This window comes from Centroberyx affinis, unplaced genomic scaffold (genome assembly GCF_046629955.1).
Source record: "Centroberyx affinis isolate AG114_WGS23_722 - 3 ecotype Tasmania unplaced genomic scaffold, CSIRO-AGI_Caff_v1 ptg005304l_1, whole genome shotgun sequence".
Classification (NCBI taxonomy): Eukaryota; Metazoa; Chordata; class Actinopteri; order Beryciformes; family Berycidae; genus Centroberyx; species Centroberyx affinis.
The window spans coordinates 275,096-302,865 of NW_027282644.1; the positions used below are offsets into that span (position 1 = coordinate 275,096).

General features: G+C 42.7%; 1 protein-coding gene across 1 annotated transcript in view; it reads left to right on the plus strand.

Annotated features, from left to right (window-relative positions):
- Nucleotides 1-4,476: 4,476 nt before the first annotated feature.
- Nucleotides 4,477-27,770, plus strand: part of vwde (von Willebrand factor D and EGF domains) — a 43,076-nt gene continuing 19,782 nt past the window's right edge. The window contains exons 1-15 of the mRNA XM_071546531.1: nt 4,477-4,552; nt 9,997-10,187; nt 12,310-12,541; nt 13,269-13,343; nt 14,678-14,910; nt 16,841-16,930; nt 17,682-17,832; nt 18,522-18,736; nt 19,098-19,171; nt 20,008-20,281; nt 21,705-21,901; nt 22,460-23,352; nt 24,048-24,184; nt 25,368-25,532; nt 26,516-26,620. Of these exons, the coding sequence (XP_071402632.1) occupies nt 4,477-4,552; nt 9,997-10,187; nt 12,310-12,541; nt 13,269-13,343; nt 14,678-14,910; nt 16,841-16,930; nt 17,682-17,832; nt 18,522-18,736; nt 19,098-19,171; nt 20,008-20,281; nt 21,705-21,901; nt 22,460-23,352; nt 24,048-24,184; nt 25,368-25,532; nt 26,516-26,620 (3,108 nt within the window). The remainder of the gene's footprint in view (nt 4,553-9,996; nt 10,188-12,309; nt 12,542-13,268; nt 13,344-14,677; nt 14,911-16,840; nt 16,931-17,681; nt 17,833-18,521; nt 18,737-19,097; nt 19,172-20,007; nt 20,282-21,704; nt 21,902-22,459; nt 23,353-24,047; nt 24,185-25,367; nt 25,533-26,515; nt 26,621-27,770) is intronic.

Sequence of the window (27,770 nt, forward strand, 5' to 3'; positions counted from 1 at the left end):
TTTTACTGTTGTTTGAGCACTATCATGACGGCAGGCGAGGCGATCTTTGGTTTCTGCCATCCCATCCCTGCCCATCCCATCAAATCAAGATGCTCTTCCCTTCCCTTCCCTGCCTACTTTCATCTTGGCCCAGGTGGAGGATGCTGTAAGTTGAAAATCAAGGCAGATACAGATGCAAAAACTTGTTACCGAGAATGATTAGTAGTTAATGGATTGGAAGTTATGTTAAAAGAAAACTCACGCTGGAAATATCTCAATGTGACGTCATGTCATCTACGTTTGGCCGCTTATCGATGGGAATAAGAAAACAAACAAACAAAATGGGCCCAGAAATGCAAGGTACATCACCAATAGCTGTTTTTTTTAACAGTGTTACAGTGTTCAGTTATGTTTCATACGGTCTGGGACAGGGTTTGTAGTTACTGGATCAGAGTATGTTTGACTCTGTAGACATTGTTTGCATTGTTGGTAGATATTGAGTGGTCAGTCTGGGACAGGGTATGTGACAGGGAGTCGGGGGGTAAATGATGGTAGGGGTGGAAACAGGAATAGCTTGTGTCATGACCTGGCTGCTCTGGGCTTGCATTTGCCCTCTAACCTGACTAAACACAAAGCCATTTATTTATTTGTTTAGTTAGTTATTGATAATGTTCTCCGTAACAGTGTCCTGTAATTCTGTGTGGGATGGACCAAGAGGACGTTTTAACAAATCCACATTGAGCTTAAGTCATACTCTGCAGTCCTGATGTGTGATTTTTTGTCAAATGAGACATCACGCCCTCATTAGCCAAGGCCCAAACTGAGGAATCATTACATGGCTCTTGTCCAAATATCATTCCCTGCAGGGGCCAAGGAAAGGCAGCAAGGAAGCCAGTCATCCCAGTGTGTTTGTATACGACCTAAGTAAGCACTTTCACCCTTTGTTGAAAGTGAACAGCCTCAGGTGGGCTGTAAATCAGGGCTCCGGCTCCTGAATATGGCGGGACACAGCAGAATGCACACTTCAAACGTCCTGTACAGGGGCTGAATATTCAAAAGACAAGTTTACCCCAATGTTGGTGATTCATCATAACTTTAATATTAATAACAAATCCTTCATTTCGACTAGATTACTTGCAGGTGATTGGGCAAAGAGAGAAGCGAGGGAGGGGGAGAGAGAGAGAGTATAACTGGGAAGGTGTGTTCATGTCTAGACCTGTATATATGGCTTTGGACCATATTTTACCTGTGGTACCATGGTGACCATTGACCAGGTCAGTGTACTAATGGTCCTACTGATGTAAATTACAGGTCTCTTGAAGGATTTTTATCAATGCTTCGTTGGTCTTCATGGTCCATTGTTTCTCGCAAAAATCCAATCTGAACAATCAAATTCAATAAATGAACTGTAAATGTATCAGTTTATAGGTGTATCACTGCATGTATATAGTGTGTATTTTATATGTTTTATAATTGCAGATTAAAAGTATGTTATAGTTGCAGATTAAAAGTAGAACGTTAATCTATGTACTGTGTGTCAGTGATTTTTTTGTGCGTGATCCATTTATTTTTCCATGTTTTTTACCAAGCTTTAGTGTTCACTTTTGTACTCTGAAGACTTTAAGTTGTGCAATCAGCTGTCCTGTCGGCGGTGGAGGTCAAGGTAATTACATACAGTTTGCATTCCCTGCTTCATTTAGCTGATATCACATTTCCCAGGGGAGAAATAGGAAGTGCTGCCATTTTCTCCTCGTTCCATGTGTGCATAACTGATTGTAATGAGAGAAAATTGCACAAAATGAGGTCATGTGTGGAGATTAAACTATTAAACTAGGCAATTATCTCTGTTTGTTCACCACTTCTTTGTTCCTTAGATTTAACTTGAAAGGCACATAAACTATTGTATGCTATGTGTGTATATGTTCGCTTAACATATTAGAGATGCATGTTCTCCATGCATGTATCCAAGAGGCCACTTGTGATTTAATTGCTGTTGTGTAAGAGAACGCATGGGGACAGGGAAGGAAAGTGGGTTAAGAGTTTTTACCTGATGGCTATTCCAGGCTCTTACCAGGTTGATGGTCCAGGAGATTTATGAGGGAGGGGTGACTCCCTCCTCCGCCTGGGAGTCGCACAGACGAGCGTCTGAACAAGACAGTCAGGCACCTTCATGTTGTACTGGGATAAGACCTGGAGCTGCAATCCAAAAGGAACCGTCTACGACCTGCACAGCTGTCAGCTTCCTGTTGGTTCTATTTAGATCTGCACAATTAACGGTCTATATCACAATTCATCATTAATCATAGAATATTGTCTTATTCTAAATGAAATGGAAAGTTTCCTTATAGCCAATAAGGAATAAACTTTCCATTTCATTTAGAATATCCGCTGTAATTGATAGTAGCATAGTAAAATTGTCAGTGTTAATTTCACTCTTGAGGGTGTAAAAATCAACACTATCAACACAAAACAAAAGCCAAAACAACACTTGGCTGTGTATAAGATGCTGAAAGGGCAGTGAAATAATTCAAATCACCCCTTGAATCAATAAGACTAATTGTGATTAATACTTTTAACACAATATCTAGCATACTGTCATTTAATAAACATGAAACTGTAGTTCTATTTGTGTATATTAGGTTTTGATGCTTGCATGGGGGAAGAGCAGCATCTGACAGCTTTATAGGTCTTCAAATATCCATATAACTGCATGGACTTTTAGTTTGACCAAAAGTACATGCAGTTTGCATCCCCTGCTTCATCTAGCCTTCATTTAACATCCCTGAATGAATTCCAATAAGTATTATCTACACCAATGTCAAAGCAAAGATGAGTTTTTTCCTATATTCCTCCAAATTTCACAATCTTAACAATTTGAATTGAGCCATCATTTCGTCAATTTCATTTCCAGTTAGGAGGAGATCAGTTTCAGGTCTTGACCGAGCGGCCGGCTCTGGACACTGCAGCTGAAGTCTGCAGCTCCTGCCAGTGAAACTGTATCTCAGGGGCACGGCTGCACAGTGCAGTTAAAGCGTGAGAATGGAAAGGAAAGAGACGTGAATGTGATATCTGGCTTATCCAAAATCCCACTCTTTGGCTGAGGCCATTTCCCTGAAAATGCAGCGTGTGGGCCATCTGTTTTAGTGGTTTGGAGTGGTGACTAATGAAACATCACATGACTGGCCGGTAGTGAACTTACATGATTACACTCAGCAGTCACTGTCACTTAACGTCTTTCCATTAGAAATAAAGAAAACTGGGATAGTGCAGACAATTTTACAGCCTTCAGTTGATTCACATTGTTGCTTTTTCTTGCTCTTTGATAAACAGGGCGCTGAATGTAATTATAAGGGCAATGAAATCGTGGCCTAAAGGCTTGTCAGGATGTGTCAAACAAGTTTTGGATGAACATACTTTTTTTTTTTTTCTTTTTTTTTTTTTTACAATTTTTATTGATTTTTCATTTACAATAATAAGGATTACAAATTAAGGATGAAAATACTTTTAATATGTTTGGGCATACAAGGTTATACATGAAACAGAAGCCTACAGAATGATGCAATGATACAAGTTTATGATTATGATTATTTATGATTAGTCTTTTTTTCTGCCACATAATTTCCTGGAATACATACTGTGTGTGCTGTGTGGTAAGCCGTTTTAACATTTAATCACTCAAGTTCACTAGTAATAATTACATTTTTACTAGTCAAAATTATGTTTTCACAAGTGTAACAAAACACACAAAATGTAATTATGACTGGTCAGAATGATAGATTAAGATAAATCCACAGAACATTTTGACTAGTCAGAATTGAATTTTGACTTACCAGTGGCAATTGGTTTATAGAGGTCTGCTATTCAGTAATACAAAACAGATATATGGTATGGGAAGCCATTATAATATTAGTCATTTTAAGTTGTATTGATTGATTGGCTCTTATAAAAAAAAATATCTTATGGGATTTCCCTGTATAAATAAAAGGTAAAAGCAAAACGCAAAAAAAAAAAAATCATCCAAGTTCATAAGTATATTTTCACCAGTCAAAGTGTAATTAGCATTAGTCAGAATGGTCATTTAGACGAGTCAGAAGTGAGTTTTGACCGGTCAGAGTGGTGAGTGATTTACGGAGCGCTGCAGCTGAGCAGCAGGTCTGTGCAGACAGGAGCAGGACTGGGTCATGATAAGGTGTACCGCTGGATGCCCCTCCTAATGCAGTGTGATGCTGCAGCTCGCAGCAGTTCGTGGTCAGCCGCTGCAGTCCGGCGTCTCTCGGATTAGCCGACAACTTCACCAACTCATGTCAACATCTAACAAAAAGTTTCTCTGACAAGTCTGCGGCGTCTCCGGATTTCCAAACGCTTGACTTGCTGTGGGTTCGGGAAACAGAAAAAGTCGGCCGTGCTTACCTCCGGGAGCAGAAGAAGACTTTGGTAAAACTGTGCCTGTGGTCGTTTTGTTTGATGGCAAGGCTGCGCACCGGCTGCTGCTGGACGATGAGACTTGCAATTGTTTTGAAACTTCTTCCGTGCGTTGCGTTTTTACTTCCTAATGCAACGCATTCTCAAACAGGTAAGCTCATCACTAAGTAAAAGAAACATTCAGAGAAGTTTGATGTAGGCTAGAAGTTACAGGAGTTGCTTCCACACTGTTTTGGCAAGTAGAAATTTACTGGAAAAGAACTTAACATGTAAGACTATTCTCTGATGATGATGATGATGATGATGATGAATGCCTTGTTTTCTTCAGTGAGAAAAAAATACAATTTCCGAAACAAAAAATTTGGAGAGAAATCAAATTTATTCAGCGTATCAAATAGCTCCCAGTCTAAAGTTTCCTCAGGCTATTTTTTGTCCATTTGTCCATCTGCTGAAAAGAAGCTGGGACCTTCCCATCCATCATGGCGCTGTCATCCAAGGGCACATACCTCCCATGCAGTCCCACGGTCACTGTAATCTATTGTGCTGTCAGGGGAAGCAGAGACGAGCCATCTCTCCGCCTTTTCTCCCACGCGGGCCTTTGACTCTCGGGGGCCAAGGTGGGAAGACGAGTGTGTCGGTGAGGGCCGCCCACTCTTGACAGGCGGACAGGACGCGGACTGGCAGAGTTCCTGTCCGGGGCCGGCGAGGCGGAGTGAAGTGACCAGGTGGTGCCGCCGCCGCCTCCGCCGAGACTGAAGGATGTCCTGCCGGCTCTGACAGCTCCTGTCGTCTCCTGCGGCGGCTCGTCTGCCTGTCACCGCTGTGTCACGCTCAGCCGGGGTATCGCCTTTCACTTGGCCTCCCAGGTCCCGGGGGCCAAAACCCACTCTCTGCTCAGGAGCAGAGGCTGCGACTGCTTGGTTACTGGAGTCTTTTTCCCTCTCTGAGCTTCTCACTTTTATGGTTTTGCCCATGGTGCGACCTCTCTGCTCACACACACGCACCATAAACTCCGAGCCTTTCTCCTTCTTTTGGCTCGTTCAGTCAGAGTCACACCTGTCTTCACTTCCTGGTCTTGAGTTTGAGATTCATGTCCTTCCACAATCTCCCGTCCCCTTCACTCATGAGGTGCGCCACCTTTTTGCTGTTGGAAGACATTTCTTCCTTGTCATCTCCATCACTGACATCTTGTTCTTCTCAAATAAACTGAAAGGACTGGTTCTCCTTGGCCATTTCTCTGGCTCTGCTTCTTCAGGCCACCATACTGAGTAACTAGAACCGCTAGTCATGAGAGGGAGTACCAGGTGGACATGATTTCTTTGGGAGGCATAAGTTAAATGAGGTTGTAGAGGGTAAATGTGACTTAATAATGCTGCAAATGGCTGGTTGATGCATCCCGAAATGGTTGATTCTGTGGTTTATCTCTCCAAAGCAGCAGATCCTGCATTTGTATGACAGCAGTTATGAAGAGGAGATACTGTATGAGAACGTACTGCTGGTTTTTGTTGCTCTGAGCTCATAGCTGTGGTGTTTCTGCACTGCACTTCCCAGAGATCACCTGTCAATCAAACGGTGTGGGCACTGGGTGGGACTGTGACGTCTTTTTTCCTTGGATTTTCTGTTGATGAAGTTTCTGTAGGTGGCTGTCGTTTCTTTCACCGTTCTATTTATTCCAAACATTATTTGCTGCTGCCAGAAACGTACGTGCAGCAGAGGATTTTTCCCAGGAAAGAGCTACCAGACTATTGAACAGCAAATGTAAAAGATGTAAATTTATATTTCTTAAGTGATGGATTCAAAGGAAACACAAGGAAGATTAATCTTAAAATCTTGATGCCCTCTCACTGGTTCTTGTGGCCACAGTCTCTCCTGAGGAGAACACATGGAACTGCTTCATGTGACCACAACAAAACACCGTTGCCTCAAGTCCTGATGTTGCATTAACATGCAATCTTTTCATCATCCTTGGTAAATGTTTTGCACACAAATGTAAAATGTCCTTTTTTCTAAATGTTTTCATCTGCAAATTGGCTTCTAATAATCCCAAATCACTCAAAACGCGTAATTCAGGATGCTCCTGTTACCTCTAACCTGCTGGCTTTTCCTTTCTATTCATTGTTTTCTTCCTGGCAAAACTCTGTACAGCATGTCATTTATTTACTGTAGACCATAAGTAAAAGAATAATGCATACATGAAAACATGATTTCCCCAGAAAGAACCATTTCTTTTGTACACTTTCCCCTCCACTCTGCAAAGTTTTAAAGAGGATGTCTTTCATTTAGATTTTTTCATTTTTTGTTAAATACCCCTAGGACTTACTTTGGTATGCTCCAAATAAATAGTTGCCCTCCTGTTTCAAGTTCACATTTGACCTTAAACCGAGGAGTCGGTGTTTCTTTGAAGTTGAACTTAACATGCTTATCGCAAGAAAAATGAATGATGTCTCCAGCAGCACTTTACCACAAGCCGTTGAATACCAAGTACTTTGCGTTGGCTTCCTCTTTTACGATGCGTCTCATGTGAAACCATATCTTAAAATGGACCATATGGACATTAGCAGTCACATCCTGCCAGGAACACCATTAATAATAATGTTGTTAGGTTTGGCTGCGGCTCAGTTCTTGATCATTATTGGAGAGGTTGTATTGTGAAACTGATCTCCTCACGCTGGTGTTTGAAGTGCTGGGAGAGCTCCAGCGAGGGTCGTCATCATGACGATTTTTTTATTAGAGGTAGAGGAGGAGATTTATCGGTTGTAGTAAACACCTGCAAATTGAAAATTCCTTTGTTTAAGCACCTTCGTTGAAGAGCAAAGTAGCTGCAGATCTGTTCTCTAGATGAAAATTCTTTGGCAACCTATGACCTCATGGTGAAAATGGGTGCAGATATAACCAAGTGTCTACATCAGAACATATCTGTATTAATTTTTTTTTTTTTTTGGGCATTTTTGCCTTTTATTAGATAGTTCAAAGTTGAGAGACAGGAAAGATTGGGAGAGAGAGGGGGATGACCTGCTACAAAGGCCCTGGGCCGGTTTCCAACCCAGGACGTCGCGCTTACTTGGTACGCGGTTCAGACCAGATCCACATACAACAAAATACTTACATTCAATTCTACATACATGTCTGTCAGTATTTCCAAAATACAGAAAACTCTGTGAAAGTGCATATATCAACCAAGGACTTGTACTATCCACTAGCACAAAACGACTATGATATATCTCCGGGGGATTAGTAAGGTTGTTGATCAATACCAATAACTCAATGATTACTTCACCAAGGGCTATGGTTTCTGGCTTTCAAAACTAAACTTTCTGGCCTGTACTCTGTTTTGGAACGAAAACTCCTCACCCACTGGCATTTCAAGACACTTCCACACCTACATGGTGGATCTAATCCGATCTTGGAACCGAACTGAAGTTATTTTTCTCCATGGGCTTCTTCAACAAATTCATTATACACAGGATCTTACTGGGACTGTCCAGATGCGTCTTCCTTAAGATGCAGCCTACATGTTGTTATCCATCCCCAGTCTGACCTCGCTCTCTCTGGACCTGGTCCAGGTTTTGCATCATGCAAAGTGACCTGGAGAATCAGGCATTTGTGGAGTGTCTCCACTGGAGACACTGTTGTACCTTCTTCTCGATGACTTTGGAAGGGATTCATGGTGTGATGAGAGGAGGTGATGACTAGCTTTTGTGGAGGAACGTCATTGATGAGGGTTTTCATGAGACAGTGACTTCTTCATCTCTATGGTCAGTAGAGCTCTGACGATTGGCCACATGGACTTCAGCACCAAGTTTGTGGATCATCTGAGTTGATTCCATCATTTGCACATTTGATTAATTGAGAGGCATGAAGGGTGCAACCCACCTTACCCTGATATCTCTGACTACTGGATGTGGAAACATGTAAGCGTGGACTGATGCCTCCTCATCCATCAACTTTGTTCCTTTTATTCTGGAACAATTCTTGTTTTATTCCTCTGTTTTCCTCTCACCATTCCTTTGCTTACCACACTGTCACCATGCAGCCTCTTTTCACAGGAACTGGCATGTTTTCCACCTTTATCTCTACGTTTGGCTCTGCCACTCGCTCATTCTGTCCAGAATCAACTGTGCAAACATATGCTTTGGTCTCCATTTGGGTTGATGGACTTTTAGTATCACTGTTGACTGTTCTTGACACAAGGGTCATAAACAGTATATTCTCAGATTTTTCCATTCCTATATTTTTACTTATTCTGTTAATTGTTGGTTGCGTTATGTTTGTTACACCCCATTTTTCTTTGCTGTGTCTTATTATTTGCTGCTGCAACAACCCAATTTTGTGTATCTTGCATGCAATATAATTTCTCATATTTATTATTGCCTTATTCAGTAAATGCATTCCTATCCAAAATAATAACATCATGCTCTCTCCCACATGTCTGTTTTTCATGGAATGTGTGCAAACCTATACACTGGACAATATCTTATTATCAGCTTTGAAATGCTTATCTTGTATATGGACCAACTTGACTGTGGCTTTCTGGAAATTATTATTTGGCTTCACAGTTCAACTGCAATTCAATTACAGAGGTCACCTCAGTTTTGAGGCCAATTATATAATACTGTTTAAAACATATTGCAATTTGGTGAAGTAAATATCTGATTGATTCAGCCAGAATAAATGCCTCTGTCAAGTCTCCGTTTTTAGTCCCAGCTTCTAATATTTGGAAGATGGATATCACAGCATGTAAACGCAAACATTTGCTTTCTCTTCGGGAGGGGAAACCAAGCGTGCTTCTCCAAAAAACTTTTGCTGCCTGCTCTGCCATAAACTAGTCAGCAGTAAACCGTTACAGAAACAAGGGCAGAAGCGGCACTCAAGTAGTTAAAAATGAAGAGTCAGATATCTCATCGCCTTCTCCTCAGAGCATGAAGGATCCTTGCCAAGCCAAAACACTTCAGCTTGCTGTCCAGAATGGGTCTTACCCCCCAAAAACAAAAAAGAAATTAAAGAAACCAGGAAAATGAAGAGCTAAGGTGCTTGACTCTTTCTTTTTTAACTGTTAGTGTCGCTTCTGCCCTTGTTTTTGAGGGTAATGGATTGCTTTCTCAGGTTTCATTCTCATTGTGTTCATCACTCTTTAGACCCATCTGAGCTACTCATAGAACTTAATCTAATCTATTTGTGTAATAACAGGCTGAGATAAAATAAGACCTGAGTCAAATAGAAGCCGCAAATCATCCTTAGCGTTTGTTTTAAACTACTTTGAGTACCAGGTGGGTGGACTATACCACAGTTTCAGCGAAGATGTCAATCATAAAGTTTTTGTTTGATTGTAAATTTTCTGATACTCATTTTATTGTCATGTGTGGCAGATCCCACCCATCTGACACTAAAGTAGACTAAAGTTGTGAAAAAAAAAAGTGAATACTATTTCTGAGTGAAACATGTATGATGTGCACCACGCTCCGATTCAGGTATGTTTGTTGGTACACAGATTTGCCTTTAACAAGCCTGAAGAGAGCATTCCATACGTTGATCATTGGTATTGACAGTCTTGGTGTGCCTCCAGTGCTCATGCCGTGTCTCTGGCTGTATTTGCAGCGCTCCCTGCAGAGTGTGCGCCGGGGGGCCACGCTCTCCTGCAGAACCCCTACCGCAGCTCCACTTTCAGCTCCAGCTGGCTGCAGCAGTCCGCCCTGCAGGACTTCATCTGCGACCACTCCCTCACGCCGGGCTGGTACCAGTTTCAGATTTTTGACAAGCCTGCCAGCATGCCCACCCAGTGCGTGGAGGTAAATGACTTTTTTTTGTGAACAGATAACATTGTGCAAAGACACAGAATAGAGAATTCGACAGCTCTACCAGTCTAGATGCATTGTGTATTTCATATGTGAACACAGGAATATTTTGTAACACCTATGCTCTGGTGAGGCTTGCACACCTTACTATTGGGTGCTTGTGTTGTCTGTGATGTAGGAATTTAATCTTTTTCCAGGCTACTGTTCTCCTGTTAAAAGCATCAGCTAAATGTCTAAAATCTAACGGTAAATGTTATGTCAGATTATGGCTGCTTAAATGGAAGGGAGTCAATTTATACTGTTTTAAACTTCTGTTATCCAGGGAAGGTTTGCTGAGATGCTCGCTGTTTTTCAGCCCAGTACAACCACAGTCTTCTCCTGTTGGTTAGTGAGAAGCTTCACTTGAGCAATTGGGATTTAAACTTCCAACCATCCAGTTACAAGTTCACCTCTAACCTTTCGACTACTTCAAACTCTCCAATAGCTGCGTTATGAATGGATTGTTGTCCTCCTTAGATAAAGCTCTAATATAACCATATGTGGATTATGCATACACAAGATGTATAATTTCAGCTCTTCAGGTTAGGGTTAGACCGCTATATATGAGTTTGACAATATTGGCTTTTTAATGAAAATCAGATATCGACCAATCAGTATTGCCCACTGCTGATATGATGGAGGTGAGGATATGATTTTACTTAACCAGCCTGTAAAACTCCTCATGGTGTGCATGATGTTTCAGAGTTTTCAGAGAATAATCATTTTTTGGAATTTTTTGGCATGAAAGTTGTCAAATTACAATTTACATCTCAAAATATTGGTACAAAATATCAACTATTGGCAGCTTCAATCCAAAAATATCAGTATCGGACTTCAAATACCTGTATCGGTCAAGCCCTGCTTCCGGTAGCCTCTGTTTCCTCACTTGTGTGTGTTTGTGTGTATAGTCTTAGCAAAAAGTAAGATGTGCATGTGTTTCTGTACATGCGTGTGTGTGTGTGTGTGTGTGTGTGTGTGCAAGCGTGAATGTATATGCACGTGTGTGTGTGTGCGTGCAGTTGTCCGTGCATGTGTGTATGCATTTATGAAGGAGAGTGCAAGGAGAGCTGGAATGTGTCTCATTTCCTCCGGGCGGCCTGCTGTGTTCAGCCTGCAGGATCCATCTGAAGTGTCAGCCTCCCTCTGCCTTCCCAGGGCATCACTGCTCTCCCTGGGTGATGAATGTCCACAGGAGTGGGCGGAGGAAGGAAGAAGGGATTGCTGTGAACATGTGTTACATAATAAGATAGCATCTGTATGATGATGGCGAATAAATGGCTTGATTTGTCAGGCCAAGGATTTTTTTTGTTTTCAGGGGAATTAACTGCGGCAATATCCTATTACAAAGTAGATTTGTCAGATACACATCTTGATTCTTGGCATATTCACTGCATTCGTGCTGTATTAGCTTAAAGTGGTGTTTTGCAAGATCCTCTTTTGTTTGGTGACATCTTTGGTGCTCAGCGCTCATTGCTGTGGTGTTTCTGCACTGCGCTTCCCAGAGATCACCTGTCAATCAAACAGTGTGTCCAGTACTGTGACGTCTTTTTCCTTGGATTTTCTTTGTCTGTTCAGCCATGGTGGCTATCGCTGCTCATGCTAACTACCCAGTTCTTCTTCATTTTATTCCAAACAAACCAGAAATGTAAAATGCATCAATTCCTGCGCGCAGAAGTAGGAAAGAGCTACCAGACACCAGGTGTTTAGAACAGCAAATAAGTAAAATCTTTCATGAATATGTCACTTGGTGATAGACAGAAGTAAAAACAGACATTTCTTATATGAAAATGTCACAGATAATTATTTTGAGCTGTTGCATTTTATTATTGTATCACTTCACCTTAGTGTGGCAAACTCAGTGCAACTTCTCTACCTCTTTCTTTCTCTTTCTCTCTCCATTTTCTCTCTCTCTTCCTGGTCCTGTGCAGTGCAAGAAGTGCCAACATTGCCAGAGTTAAGGGTTCAGGGTTAAGGGTAAATTGTGTGCACTCATGGAACTGCAAGCATTTTGGCTAAAAGATTCCACCAAATTGCATATGTTATGATGCTCTGCCCCCCTCCCTCTCTACCCATCCAGGTGAACCACTGTGGCACCCAGGCCCCGGTGTGGCTCTCCCTGGGTGAGGACGAGTCCCTGCCCGGGCCGCTGGAGGTCAGGCAGCTGACGGCCTGCGCCGCCTGGCAGTTCTTCCCAAGCGGCAGCAAGGACTGCTGTCTGTTCCGCATCCCCGTCTCCGTCCGCAACTGTGGAGACTTCTATGTTTACCTGCTCCAGCCCACCCAGGGGTGCATGGGCTACTGCGCACAGGGTATGGCAGTACAAAATACAGGGCAGGGTCCTACTTTACCACCATTTTAGTAGCATCCCAGCCCAAAAAGTGAAAACTAGCTTAGTGCTAGTTGGCAGCTGTGAGTGTCTTGGCAAGTAATGTAATACTATTAAATCACCAATAATGACATTACTAATATGAACAATTGTAGACCCTGTGTCAGAGATGCAAGACTCTTAGAGTCCATACTTTTATATGGACACAGTGTGTAAAAAGTCCCCTTATACACACTGACATGGGCTGCATAATTGTATAGTTAATACAGACTAAATAGTTGATATGGTCTGTATTAGAGTGTATAATGTCTGTGTATAAGTCTGTTTAAATATGTGTCAATTTAAACACAGATATATCTGAGTATCTGTCTATGGTCATAGTAAAAAAAATTGCAATTATGCAACCTTCCATTTTGAAAAAAAAAGTAATCTTTTGCTCCTGTTTGTGTTCTTGACTAAGGCCCATTGATCCAGCCAGGCCTTAACAAGCCAAAGAACTTTGCATGACTGACCTCAATCTCTACCACCTGTTGAATACTAGACACTTGGAGCCACTACACTGCTTGCACAAGTTAGCACTAAAACCAGACTCTCCGCTCCTCTCCTCCCTGTCATGTATAATCTATTAAGTTCATTAAACCTCAACTTTAGGCTTTCCACTGATTTATAATCGACTACCATTGTTTATTACTCTCCTATCTATCTAACAGAGATGTCGGACTCCGGGCCCACGGCGTCGCCGACCTGCGGTCCTGATGAAGTGAACATCGATGGAACGTGTAAAAGTGAGGATCCCGCCGCCGTGTTTATGGCCTGCCCCTGTCTCCTCGTGTTAGGGCAAACACCAAAACAATCGGGGGGTCAGGGAGTTGCCATGCGGTGAGGAATGCACCGCCGGCCCCCTCACCGCTCCTCTTAATGAGCTGAGCATGTGTCCCGGCGTCCGCTGGGCCCCGTCTCCATGGCGACGGCCCTCGGCCAGATCGTGAATTATGCCACGGCAGGTTTTAGGAAGCTGGCAGAGGTGGAAGGAGGGAAGTTTAATTAGGGATAGATGAAAGATCACTGAACGTATTCATTAACTTGTTTTAAATAATGGAAACCAGGTTGCTGTGACTCTGAAGCTTACTTTTCTATTTTTTGCATTTATAGAATAGACAATGTTTTCTGGCTAGATTCATTCATATAATAGAATATTCATGCCCTAAAACCTAAGCGACTTTCCATAAGTTTGCATAATAACCATATACTGTATTTGCCAGATACAACTATGTTTAAAGTAGCAGTAGCGACAGTACTTTTGATCCTACAGAACAAAATTCCTTTATCATTAAAATCCACCAGGGATGTAAATTAACAGCAGCCACCAGCCAGCTGGTAAATAATGTGTTTACGGTTTTACATTTAGTCCTAATAGTAACCAACCATCATTTGAAGGTCTTATTCAATTCTTAACTGGCTGCTGAAATAGTCGAGTGTAAGTGCCAGGTGAATGTCCCATTCTTACTGGGACCACCCATGCAGACTATATACGCAAAAACATGAAGGAGGTGGAAAAGGAAGCCATTGTATCTGAACGGTGTGTGTGGTTAAGGCACCCTTGTATGGTGAGAATGACAAAAGTCTGTCATGTGTCATGGCAAAGTGAAATAAAGTCAAGAACATGACACGTCTTGATGAAGACCTAGATGGTTGAAAAATGTTGGCGGGTAGTTCGACTTCCACACCGTTCTTGACTTAATTTCATTTGACCTAAGACACTGATGTAGACCTTTTTTCATCCTCCCCATACGAGAGAGCCTTGATTTCTGGAAAAGCTCAGCCTCACCGCACACACTTTGTTCAGGTACAGCGGCTTCCTTTTCCACCTCTTTCACGTTTGTAGATACCCTGTCAAAGATCGCACATGGATATAGCATACCAGACCCTTCTGTCTTTTTGAAAATAAATGCACTCATGCAACTGTAAAGTGCTTTGGATAAAAACATCCACCAAATGTCATACAAAATGTTACATACAAAGAGAATGCATCTATAACATAGAAAAACATCACCGACATGCAGAGAACAATCTAACCACAATAATCTGAGACCCCCCCCCTCTCTGCTATCCCATCCAGCCAAGCAGCCTCCCTCCCCGCCCGTACCGGTGATCGTCTCGGAGCTGTCTGGCAGCACCATCTACCTGAAGTGCAGCTTCGAGGGCCACAGCTCCAACAGCTCCCTGGGCTACGTGGTGGCCTGGTCCCGCCTGTCCCCCCAGGGCAGGAAGGAGGAGCTCAAACAGGAGACCACCATCCAGACCTCCACCTTCATCGAGCTGGACGGCTTCAACCTCCGTCTGGGGGACAAGGTCTGGTGCAGGGCCGTAGTTTAAGATCACCTTAGCTGAGTCCAAGTCAATGCCAAGATCAGGTCCAGTCAAGTTTGGCTCAAGAAACTGGGCAAGAAAAGGTCCAAAGGGGGTTGAGATCGGGTCAAGAATGGGTCCAAAGGGGGCCAAGATCAGGTCAAGAAGAGGTCCAATGGGGGTTGAAACCGGGTCAAGAAAAGGTCCAAAGGGGGTTGAGATCGGGTCAAGAATGGTTCCAAAGGGGGCCAAGATCAGGTCAAGAACAGGTCCAAAGGGGGTTGAAACCGGGTCAAGAAAAGGTCCAAAGCGCCTCGAGTTAAGAAGAGGTCCAAAGGGGGCTGAGATCAGGTCAAGCACAAGACCAGAGCAAACTGAGTCCTATTCAAGACCAAGACCAAAATAGGCAATAAACAGTGTACATTTCTTCCCAAATGCAAAAATAATTATTAAGGAGTTTCTTAAGGACCAAGAGATGTAGATCTTTCTCCTGGAACTCTGTACTAAACCCTTTAGAAACCAACTAATTTATGCATAGGATTTTGATAAATCAGACCAAACACTACACCAGGTGATTTCGCTGATTAACCTTCACCTTCAGCCAGAGAGGAGGAACTAATTGGTGAAATCACCAGCTGAAGTCTTTGTTTGGAATTAAAACCTGCAGACTCTCGGCCCTCCATGGCTCCCGGTTGCCCAGCCGTGCTCTAGGCCATCGCTGCCGCCAGTGTAATAACAGTGCAGCCCATTTGTCAGTGTTTCCAAGTGTATAAAATGTTGACAGATGTTCAAATGCTGGACCAAAACATGCTGACTCTTCTTAAGGTACAGCACTAGCTGTTTGGGGTAGAGACTAGGACCAGAGGGGCAATGGCTAAAGACGGTTGTGTGTCCTGTGTCACAGTAGCCAAAATCTGGAAACAAATCTACCTTATCACGCAATTCACCAAAGTCTGCAAAGTCTTTATTATTAGAGGAAAATGGAAAGTAGCAATTGGTTAAAAGACTCCTACAGCCTTTGAATGCAAGCCCTCTATTAAAGATGGCTGTATTTACCAAAACACACTACAACTTCTGCTATTCAGGGAAAGCACCTGTGTAGAAACCTGGATGTTTCAATGAACTAGGCCCGCAAAAAACAGTTTGAGAGCAGAGTGAACGGCTGTAAAGCGAATGGATCAGGAGTAAAATTCAAGTCTACTTTTTTTGACGAGTGCTTTGCAACTCGCTGTCGATAGAGCGTACCTACGAGAATCGACTTCCCATTCTTCAGGAAATAAGAGCAATAAATCAAAGATACTGCTCCTGGGCACCCAGTGAGCAGTCAGTCAGCCAGCAGCCACTGATGCCTTGCTATTATTAAAACCTGTCAACATGTCGTTTTGTTTTACGTGGGCCGTCGTGTGTGTGACCTGGCCTCAACTATAAAGCCTTTTATACATCCTGTTTTTCTCCTTTTTAACTGCTGTGCTATTCCTTCTGCTCTCTCTCTCTCTCTCTCTCTCTCTCTCTCTCTCTCTTTCTTTGTCTTTATCTCTCTCTGCCTACCTCTTTCACCCTCTCTTTCCCGCTCCCTCACTTTCCCTCTCTCTTTTTCTCTGCCTCTTTCTTTCTCTCGCTCTCTCTCTCTTTCTTCCCCCTCTACCCACTATGTCTCATCTCTCTCTCCATCTCTTTCTTTCCTCTCTCTCTCTCTCTCTCGCTCTCTCTCTCTTTCACCGTCTTGCTATCTCTCTCTCTCTGTTTTTCAATTCAGTATGCTTTACTGGCATGAATGTTGGACTAACTGTGTTTCCAAAGCATCTAAGGACATTTGAAATTCATCAAAAAGATTTAAAATAAACACCAGATAAGAGAAAACACCAATCCCCCCCTCTCACCCTTCCTCTTCTCTCTCTCTCTCTCTCTCTCTCTCTCTCTCTCTCTCTCTCAGATATACTGCTCCAGCTCCAGTTTCTTCTTGGACTCGCCTGACGTCCAGGGAGCCTCAGTGGAAAGTCAGGAGTTCTTTGCAGGGATCAGGGTATATCACACTGATCTGAAATATTACAGCAGTGTGTGTGTGTGTGTGTGTGTGTGTGTGTTTTCCTGGAAAGAGAAGAGAGATTGACTGCATCTGTGTCTTTTTTTATGTGCACTTGTGCATGTGTGTCTACGCCTGTGTGTGTATGTGTGTTTTTCTGTCTGTGTACTGGAATGCATGTGTGACTATGATTGCGCACGCGATCATGTCATTGAGATTTATGTTATAGAAACATTTCTCAGAGAAATAATCTCATTGGTTGAGCTAAACCTCAATGGGTGGCGCCAAAGAACCACAGTTTTTCTGGCTAAGTAATGTTAGACTGATCCCAGTGAAAAAGACAAGGGGTAAGAGAAGGAAACTAATAATGTGAAGGCTAGTGGAGCTAGATAGTTAGCCTAGCTCACTTTCCAAATTCAAACTAACTATACTAGCCTATTAGCTATCTAGGAAAGCTAGTTAGCTAGCTGCTAACCTTCCAAGATTATGAATGCCTTGGCCGATGAATGAAAAGAAGTCATTGCCATTTATATTTCTGTATAGATTTTGACCACCAGTTCCTGTGGTTCTTTGGCTCCGCCCATTGAGGTTTAACTCAACCAATGAGATTATTTCTGCCTGCAGAGCAGCTCTGCCTCTGAGAAATGTTTGTATAACTAAAACTCCAATCGTGCATCGTGCATCATCAATACATTAGCAGCTAATGTATTGATGATAAACCATCCATGTCCATTTCTGACTACTTCCTCAGCTGAGACCAGAGGTGAGCAGTGTGTCTGAGGATGGGAGGGGGTATGACCTGGTGGTGGAGAGCACAGTCCCTGTCCCGTGTCTGGAGGACTCCTCCTCCTCCTCTACAGAGCAGTGCTCTCTGTCCCTGCAGCTGAACACACACAATCAAGGTAAATGCTTATAGCAACTGATAATGTTAATATATTGATTACATAATGTAATAATTTTTTTTTTAAATCTAAGAGAATGTCCCTGTAAATGAGTACAAATTTTTATAAAACCTGACATTGTAATATTTTTTTTCCTGATAATGTAATTCATTGTTTCATTAACCAGCAATTATTATTCATAAGGAATAATTCCTTATGAATCGCCATGCAAATTTGAGTGCTAAAGACTGCGATTCATAGGGGCTGGACACCAGGCTAATATTCAGCTACTTTTGGAGAACAGTTTCCTAAGCTTTAATATTAAAGACTAACATGCAGTTGCCTAGTCAGCGTTAAAGCATTATGACTATATAAAATAAGACTGGTGCACCGTGTGTCTGTGAAACTCATTTCGGTGTGTGTCTGCTCCAAAGTCAAAATGACAACTTTTGACTTTTATTGCATTTAAAGTGATTAAAGTGACTCTGAAAGTTCGCAAATGCATTTTAAGTTTGAGAAAAAGTCCAAAAGTTAAGCGTCAGTTCATTCTTAATTTTGTTTGTTTTGAGGCGAAATATTATTTTCTATAAGCCCACCTGTACAAATTAATAATTTGTTGCTCTTTTTTCTGTGTTTTCCTATCATTTTTTACTGTTATATCACTGTGCAAATAAACTGAACTGAAGTCTAAACCCTTGTTGCTGTTTCAGGTGAGGGTGTGTTGGGGTCAGACGTGTCCCTGTCCTCCTGTGTGGTGGATCTGCCCCGGGGCTCCTGCAGGGACGGGGTGTGCAGCCAGGCTCTGATCCACTTCAGCCCCGTCACTGACTTTGTCAAGGATGGCGACCGGACGACCCAGATCTCCGTCAAACCCATCGTCACTCACAATTTCCTCTGGAACGAATACTCACCAGAGCCTGTTCAGGTAGACAGAACAAACTGTGTGGTCCTGGAGGAGATTTTGAGGAGCTGTGATTTGTTGTACAACTACTGTAAAGGGGTTACTGTAAATGACTGAGGTGCTGATCTATCTATTCACCTATTATTTTTCTATTATTTTTATCATTTTATTATTCCTATTACTTTTGCTCCTATTACTTTGCTGTTTGAATTTCATGTTTACATGACGTAGCTCTGACCAAAGCTCTGGCTTTACCTGTACAAAGCTGCAACTGCCATCGTTTTTATTACTTTTTCTGTTGTTGTTTTTTTAAATATGCAACAAAAAATCAACTGTACAATCCTGTACGTGTTATTATGAGTGTCTAATTTCTCCTCATTTCCAGATAACGGTGAAGGACGTCCCCTCTGCCTACTGCTACTCCTTCACTGACCCTCACATCATCACATTTGATGGCAGGTACTTCAGCCTCCTGTTCACCCAGCACACATTTGATAAGAAAACATACTTTTGTAGATGTACTGTATTTTAATGCAATTTGGCAAAATTCCTAAAATTGATTTACAACTAACTGGGGGGTTGGTGGAGAATGAGAGGTTACAGGTGCTGGTTTGTGACACATTTGCCTGTTTGGATCCCAGACCAGTTTGAACTAACCCTAACCCAGTTAACCCTGCTTCGTGGCTTAAGTCAAGTGCCTTGCCCTGTTTAGTTGCCCACAATACAAAACAGTTGTACTTGTACAGTAGTTGTACTGGACAACTCCAAGGTAGAAATGTCTGTAACTGTGGGAGTGTGAAGCAGGTCAGTATTGAAAAAGACAATGCATGCTCAGACAATACATAAAGGTAAAAAAAAGGATAGATAAATACAAATAATAGACAGTCAGTATGTAATCTTCATGTGCGAATGTATGCAAATGTGTGAATATGAAACAGAGAAGTACTGAAAACAAGCATGCATGCGCAGTCAACCTTCATTGGACAAGTAAAGGCTAAGATAGACAGATAAATAAAAACATAATGTTTATGTTGTGGGCACGGTGGCTCAGTGGTTAGTACTGTCAACTCACAGCAAGAATGGTTCGATTCCTGCTTCTTTGTGTGTGGAGTTTGCATGTTTTCCTCATGTTCACCTGGGTTTCATCTGGGTACTTTGGTTTCCTCCCACATTCCAAAAAGATGCAAGTTCAGGTGTATTTTAGAGTCTAAACTGCCCATAGGTATGAGTGAATGAATAGGAATAAGCAGGCAAATAAAATGACTGAATGAATCTTTGTGTTGGTTTACCTACAGGCACTACGATAACTACCAAATAGGCACTTTTGTTCTGTACAAGAGCAACCTCTGGCCGTTCGAGGTCCACGTCCGTCAGTGGGAGTGCGGCAGCCTGGTGCACGCCGCCTCCTGCGTGTGCGGCTTCGTGGCGAGGGACGGCGGCGACGTTATCGCCTTCGACATGTGCAACGGGGAAATGGGCGACACCAAGCCTCACCTGTCAGTCAAGAACAGAGACCTGAGCAAGAGCGGCATCCGCATCACCGAGTCCTACCAGGGACGCAAAGTCACCGTGAGTAGGGCTGGGCGATATGGACCAAAAATCATATCTCGGTATTTTTAGGCTGAATGGCGATACACGATATATATCTCGGTATTTTCTACGAAGTGGGTTAAATGTTCAATTTTAAGTAGGGCTGGGCGATATGGACAAAATCAAATATCACAATATTTTTGACCAAATACCTAGATATCGATATTGCGACAATATTGTAGGGATGACTATTGGTGCTTTCACAAAATATTTACACAATGAGATTTTTGATAAATAATCATCAGTAATGTGGATATAATGACTAAGTGGGTAAAGGCAAATAACAGAACAGCTAGAACAGTCTGGTAAGTTCAGAAAATGACATCACTTTACTGTAATGCAGCCTTTAAAACCAGGAAGACAACACTTATGCCATATCACGATATTACGATATCCAAAATCTAAGACGATATCTAGTCTCATATCACGATATCGATACAATATCGATATATTGCCCAGCCCTAACCATGAGTGGGGAAGAGTCAGCCGGAACTGTATATAGTTTATGAATACAAGATGGTATTTCTGTGTTGAAGTGAATTGAATAAAATTAATTAGTTTAAATGTAGGTCATGAGCCATTGCTTCATGTAGAATTGATTACTTGCAGATTTATCATGTCAAGTGTTCATTTTGTTGACAAAGACATTGACAATCCATTTGTCAGAAAGTATATGTTTTAGAAGTCCACAACTTGACCAAAACTACACACCATAAAATTCAAATGACTTTGCATTTTGAGCAAAAAAATAATTTGTGACAATGCTGAAATGAATTGGCAAACTAATGCATGTTCTCCACCTGGCACTCACCATCTGTCTTGTTTCCCTACACTCCAACCCCATCTCTCTAAACTACAGAGCATTTCCAGAAAGATTATGAAAACTGTTTGAAAAACTTTTACTAGTACTGCAGCCAGTAGAGATGTGACAAGAGAAAAAAGCAATGCAAGTATGACTGAAATTATGTGACAAAAAGTATTGACGCAGTTCACAGACTAAAACTAAAAATGGAATAGATCACTAAAATCTTTGAGAAGGGACACCGGAGTGCCTCCTTGCTTTATGCTTCTCCAAACTATTAGTCTGTTTGCCAAAAAAGGTTCTCATTGGAGTCTTGGGTAAAAGAATAGTTGGAACAAAAAGGAAGCTAAGGCACTCTTGTGTGCCTTTATGTTGCTATGGTAGCCATAAAAATGTATCATTTTGTAACTTTTGTGCACAAAAAAAGCCCTGGCTCCTTTTTTCCAAATTACTAAAGTGTGACAAACTAATTAACAGACTAAAACGAGATGTAAAATTGTCAAAATTTTTATCACAGATTCAGCTGGCTGCTTGTTGTGGAAGATAATCTGTATTCTTTTTTCTACATGTTGATTCTGAATCTCTTTGGGCTGTTTGCAGATGACCTTCTCGTCGGGAGCGTTTGTTCGTGCAGACGTGTCCGACTGGGGGATGAGTCTGACCCTCAGAGCCCCCAGTTCGGACCGGAGCCACACCGAAGGTTTGTGCGGGACGTACGACGGACAGACAGACAACGACTTCCACTCAGCAGGGGGCGCCACACTGGAGGATCTGCACGCTTTCATCGCTGAATGGAGGTAAGTGTTGCTAAAAATGTGGAAAAAGTGGAAGTCAACAAATGATGTCTTAGTTGTGTTTGTTATGGCTTTCTGCTATTGTGTTCTATTATATTTTGCTGTTGACAGGAACAAGGAACATTGGAGAAGATGCTTGGGTTTTGAATTAACTTTGAAAAGTGTATCTTGGCTGGAAGGTAAAGGACAGAGTGGTGGGTTAGATTACTCCTAGATATTTTACATTAGATTTTTCCTGTATATTACTGTTGTATTCTAACATTATACAGTACATAACTTTTTTTAACGCTTTTTATGCATACATTTTTAGCATGATTGGTCTCAGTGGGAATTGTAGCATTAGTGCCATACTATAGCCATTGAGCTAAACCGGACATTTTTTTTCACTACGGACTACCTTAGGTTTTTTGGAGGTCTGTGCTTTTTTCGACATGTTCCAGTATTCATTCACAAGCCAAGCATCTCCTCCAAAGCTTCCTCGGTCTCCATAGAGCAGCTCTGTCAACACTATTGACTCAAGCAGTGCCTCTGCATTAAAGTATTCTTCTTTTCCTCTGTCAGGCTCCCTGCAGGCACCAGCCTGTTTGACACAGTCCCGTCCTATCAGAGCACACTGAGCCCCCGCAAGTACTGTAACTGTCAGGCAGAGCCCCGCCTCTCATCTCCCAGAACCCGATCCCAACCAGCATCCTCCTCCGACTCCACCTGCTCTCCCCACGGCAATGTGAATCTCCCCAGTGTCATCCCCACTCTGGACGTCACAGCCGAGTACATCAGCTCAGTGGAACTGCTCAAAGGTGAAGAAAACCATAGACAGTCGCTGCCGCCGGGGCGCTCCAACCGGCACACCCAGGGTCAAGGCGATGACACCCAGCTGCGTGGAAGAGGCTCCCTGTCGAGAGCCTCCAGGGACGCAGCTTCAACCTCAGCCCTCCACCAGCGGAGCCGGGGCAGGCGGCAGTCCTACCAGTACATCTCCAACCCTCCGTACCAAAGCCTCAGCCAGTCGGACCTGGAAGGCTTCACCTACTTCTTCCCAGAGGACCACGAACCAGCGCCACATCCGGACTCCTCCTCTCCCCCAACATGGCCCACACCTTCTGGACTCACCCAGCGGCAGGCCAGGACCCAGTGCCAGGGTGTTGTGGCTAACTCCAGCATAGCGTTAGGCTGCGGGCGCCTGCTAGGACAGGCTATAGTTAGCCGTGCGGTGGCTATGTGCGTTGCCGACCTGCAGCTGAAGGATGAGCAGTCGTGGCTGAATGCGACGTTACCTCTGTTGGAGAACGAGTGTGAGAGGAGGCTGGTGGAGGAGAGGAGGAGAGAGGGAGAGCACCAGGATGTGCTGGCCATCCTCAAGTGTCCCAGTCTGTGCAGTGGGAATGGCCAATGCTCTGAGTGGGGCTGCGTCTGCTTCCCAGGGTTTGGGTCCTATGACTGCAGCGTGCTGTCTGGTAAGATAACATGCTGTAAATACACAGAGACAGGCAGACCAGTAAGGAACCTTATAGACAGCTTTCAGGACACGTAACACAGCCTCAGTATTGGAGGTCCTCAGTTCTTGGGAAACAGTGGCTCTGAACAACTGGGAACTGATCTTTTTGCTACCGATACATCTGATCAAATCTGTGTTTAGATAATGTCAGCTGTCTTAAACACCCTGTCTAAACGCATCTGATTTGCGCACTAGCTAACGTATCCAGTAGAAGCTGCCTGCTGCTAACAAAGCCAAAAACCAGCCATTTCTTTAGGTTAACTGAGCTGACTCTTCTCAAGCTACAGCTCAGAGTGTTTTGAGTAGAGTAGAGACTAGGGCTAAAGACAAGACAGTTTACTGTGTCACAGTAACCTACATTTGGAAACAAATCCACCTTATCAGACTATTCACTTTTACTTATAATGTCACTGAATGGATCTACTGCCACACCACAAGAATCATTTTCATGTCTTTTCATGTCATCTCTCTTTTTCTAACCTGGTTGATTTATATTTAGCCAGTATTTGCGCATTTCTCCTGAAGTTTACACAACTGCCAAACCTCTATACATTTTGTCAATTTACAGCATGTATTGCTTACTCGTACGGCAGGAATACATGTCTAATGATCCATGTTTGTCTTCTCTTGTCTTTTGTTGTTGATCTTGTGAAGACCAGATCCCAGAGATCACGGAGTTGGAGAAGGAGGGTCTGTGTGACGTCCGGCAGGGAGACTGCTCCACCATCCAGATCTACGGTCAAGGCTTCAAGGACTCCTACGAGCTCAAGTGTGAGTTTGTTAAAGAAAAGGTACTTCGTTTTTTCTGCTTCTTTTCTTTTTAACATGTATTCTTCCACACAAGGGTTTTCCTGTGCATGCAGACTCTTGTTCAGCCCTACCTCACAAAATGCTAATGCAATACACCTAGGACTTGTCTTAGTACTACTCGTCTAGGGCTTTGGTGTCTTGCTCAAAGGAAACTAGATGTAAAGAGAGGGGAGAGTGTCACTCGTTCATTTTCCCTGCCTGGATTTTCCCAGCCAGATGAGGGGATTCTGGTCACAAGCCTGCTTCTTTAACCATTTAGGCCAATGATTCTCAACCTTTTTCATATCAGGGACCCCTAATTTAGTCCACATTAGAACCATGAACCCCCATTTGATGAGATTTTGTCTCTTGGACCCAAATCGGAGAATATATTTATTGTTAGATATGATTTTGTCCAGAATCCCATGACTATCTGTGTTGTAGGTAGAGAGATAACAGTGAAACTATGACCAAAATAACCATTCTTCTACATTATCTAATTGTGTTAACTTCTTATAAATGAAATGATGGTGGAGTTTAATAATTCATCAATTTGCTTGGGACCTGGTGGAACCCCCTCAAGGACCCCTGGTGGTCCTCGGACCCCACGTTGAGAACCACTGCTTTTGGCCACGCTGCCTGAATGACTTTTATATGTATTGCATTGGTATTTTGTGATATTTGATTTCAAAGTTTAATATACCGGTATGACCTTACAGTGCAAGAGGACAGAGCCAGACATAAATACACTATACATATCTACATATCTATCTACATATCTACATACAGTGAAATGAAAACATTAAGCAGACAGAGGCTGCTGTTTGTATAATATCACATCTTTCCTGGCTTCAAAGTATCTCTGTTCATTTCACAATAATGCACTAATAAAATCTAGAGACTTTTGTGATTGATACAACATGGGTAGAGTTTATTACATTTTTTACATTCATGCCCAGTTGACATCTCTATTTTCATCTCCTCTCCCCTCTCAAACTACTCTCCCTTTCCCTTGTTCTCTCTTGTTTTTTCCACTTTACCCTTCCTTTGCTGTCTCTCTCTCCCCCCTCTCCCTTTCTCTCCCTCTCCTTCCATGTGCTTGTCTCTAATGTCTCTCTTTATGTCGCACCTTCCTTCCAATCATGTCCTCCTCCCTCTCTCTCTCTCCCTCTGTCTGTTGTCCAGTTTGTGGATGGGGACTGGGTTCTGGACGAGCCCCAGTTTGCCCTGGCCACCTTCCTGGATGTGACGGCTCTGGAGTGTCAGCTCCCCCTGGAGGACAGCCAGGCTCCTGCAGGCCTGGACCTGGAAACGGCGACCGACAGGCCGCTGGCCCGCTGGCAGATCAAAGTCAGTCACCTCCGCAGCACACACTGGTGGAATTACAGTATAATAATTTAGTCCTTCATGTCCCAAAGCCAGCTGACACATCCTCCTTCCCTGTTCAAACTGGTTCCCTCACCCAAAATTTCTCTCCATCTTTCCTTTGACATTCCTCTCTCTCTCCCTCCCTCACTCATTCCTCCCTTCTCTTTCCCTATCCTTGAGTCTGCAGATTAACATAAAACCTCTGTTCCTATTTTGCAAGAGTTGTGAGATATCTGAGAATACTACCAATACCAGTAAATCTGCACTGAAACAATGCAAAACAGACAGATGTCAAGATTTACTAGTTTTAATGTGCAGTTGTGGAAAGAGTCTGCTGCGTGCAGCTGGACAACAGAGGTTTTCTCCTCCAGTGTGGACTTGGCTCAGGAGGCAGATGTACTCAGCAGTGTGAAACAGTGGAAATTGGTTGGTTCACCCAACTGCCAAGTGCCTGAAACAAAGTGAAGTCTGGAGATGCTTTCTCACAGTAGTCAGATTTTGTAAACTTGAGAACATTTATCACTGGGGAAGCCTTTCCAGCTCCACAGCACCAACAGTCTACAGTTGTCTCTCTTTCTACATGTGAAATAATACAATGTGTGAAATCATGCAACAGATTACACAATGGATAGTTTCAGTTTAGACTAACTGTGCTTCATTGGTTGCCGTGCCAACTCTTGTGGTAACCATGGAGGTAGTTACATGTTGTTTCCCGTTTTCTTTACTCTTATGTATCTTATGTAATGCAAATTGTCCGCTGTATAAAACTCATATTACTCTACAGGATGTTTTTTACTGTGATTATTGGTGCGATGATAATGCAGTAGGTATAATCACTGTAATCAAGCATTTGAGTAATCAATAATAACCCCATTTGAGTGACTGAAGTTCACCTTAATTTATTTATGGGTAATGCCTCCTTCATTCCCAGTGATCCGCAGTAATCAACGCTCTGCTGTTGGCAGGTATCTAATGATGGCTACAGCTACAGTAACGCCAAGATACTGACTCTGTACGACGGAGCCTGCCAGATCTGCAGCCTCAACGCTGAAGTTCTCTGTACTCTGAGGGTAAGTGTCTTAAAAGAGATTTGAATTGTGCAATAATATTATAGACATTAGTAGACAAGGATGGAAGATTACATCACTTTTTATAGCACACACAGAAAAACAAAGGTGCGAACTGGAACCCAAAATGGTTCTTTGGAGTGACGCCATAGGAGAACCATTTCTGAACCTTTTAATATCCCAAAGAGCCATAAATGATTCTTTGGGATATTAAAAGGTTCTTAATTCTTACTTATTAGATGATGGGTGATGGCATAAATGTGGAAAATAACCAAACTCCATAGTATATATAGTGCAATTTCAAATGAGGCTATACAAGGGCAGATAAACAAAAACACAATGCAGGTGTCTAAGCAAAGGAGGGCAGAAATGGTTCTTTAAAGAAAAAGGTTCTTTGTGGAACCAGAAATGGTTCTTCTATGGCAGTGATTCTCAACCTTTTTCATATCAAGGACCCCTAATTTAGTTCCCATTAGGACCACAGACCCCCATTTGATGAGATTTTGTCTCTTGGACCCAAATCTGAGAATATTTTTATTGTTAGATATGATTTTGTCCAGAATTCCATGACTGTCTGTATTGTAGGTAGAGAGATAACAGAGAAACTATGATCAAAACAGTCATTCTTCTACATTCTCTAATTGTGTTAACTTCTTGTAAATGAAATAATGGTGAAGTTTAACAATTCATCAATTTGCTGGGGACCCACTGGAAGACCCCTGGTGGTCCCCGGACCCTACGTTGAGAACCACTGTTCTATGGCATCACTCCGAAAAAACATTTTCAGCACCTTTATTATTCTGTCTGCACCATTGCCATCTGTGCTGTGCAAATTCAGTGTGTACAACATGGAGATGGCAGTAGCCTAAAGGTGCATATATGACTGGAAGGAGTCCCAGAGAAAGTGAATAACAACTACTGCTGAAGTGGCCTTAAGCGAGGCTCTGAACCCCTGACTGGCACTGCTCAGTGGTAGCAGTAAAACACTGTGGTTTTACTGGCACCAGCCATGCGTGAATGTGCGTGTAAAGCAGGGTGTTGCTGAAAAAGAGCATGCATGCCCTGTCAGCCTTCCCCGGAGAAACACAAGTCAAAAACATGTGGCTTTGTGACTATTCATAAAACACTAAACTGTGTCTGTGTGTGTGTCTTC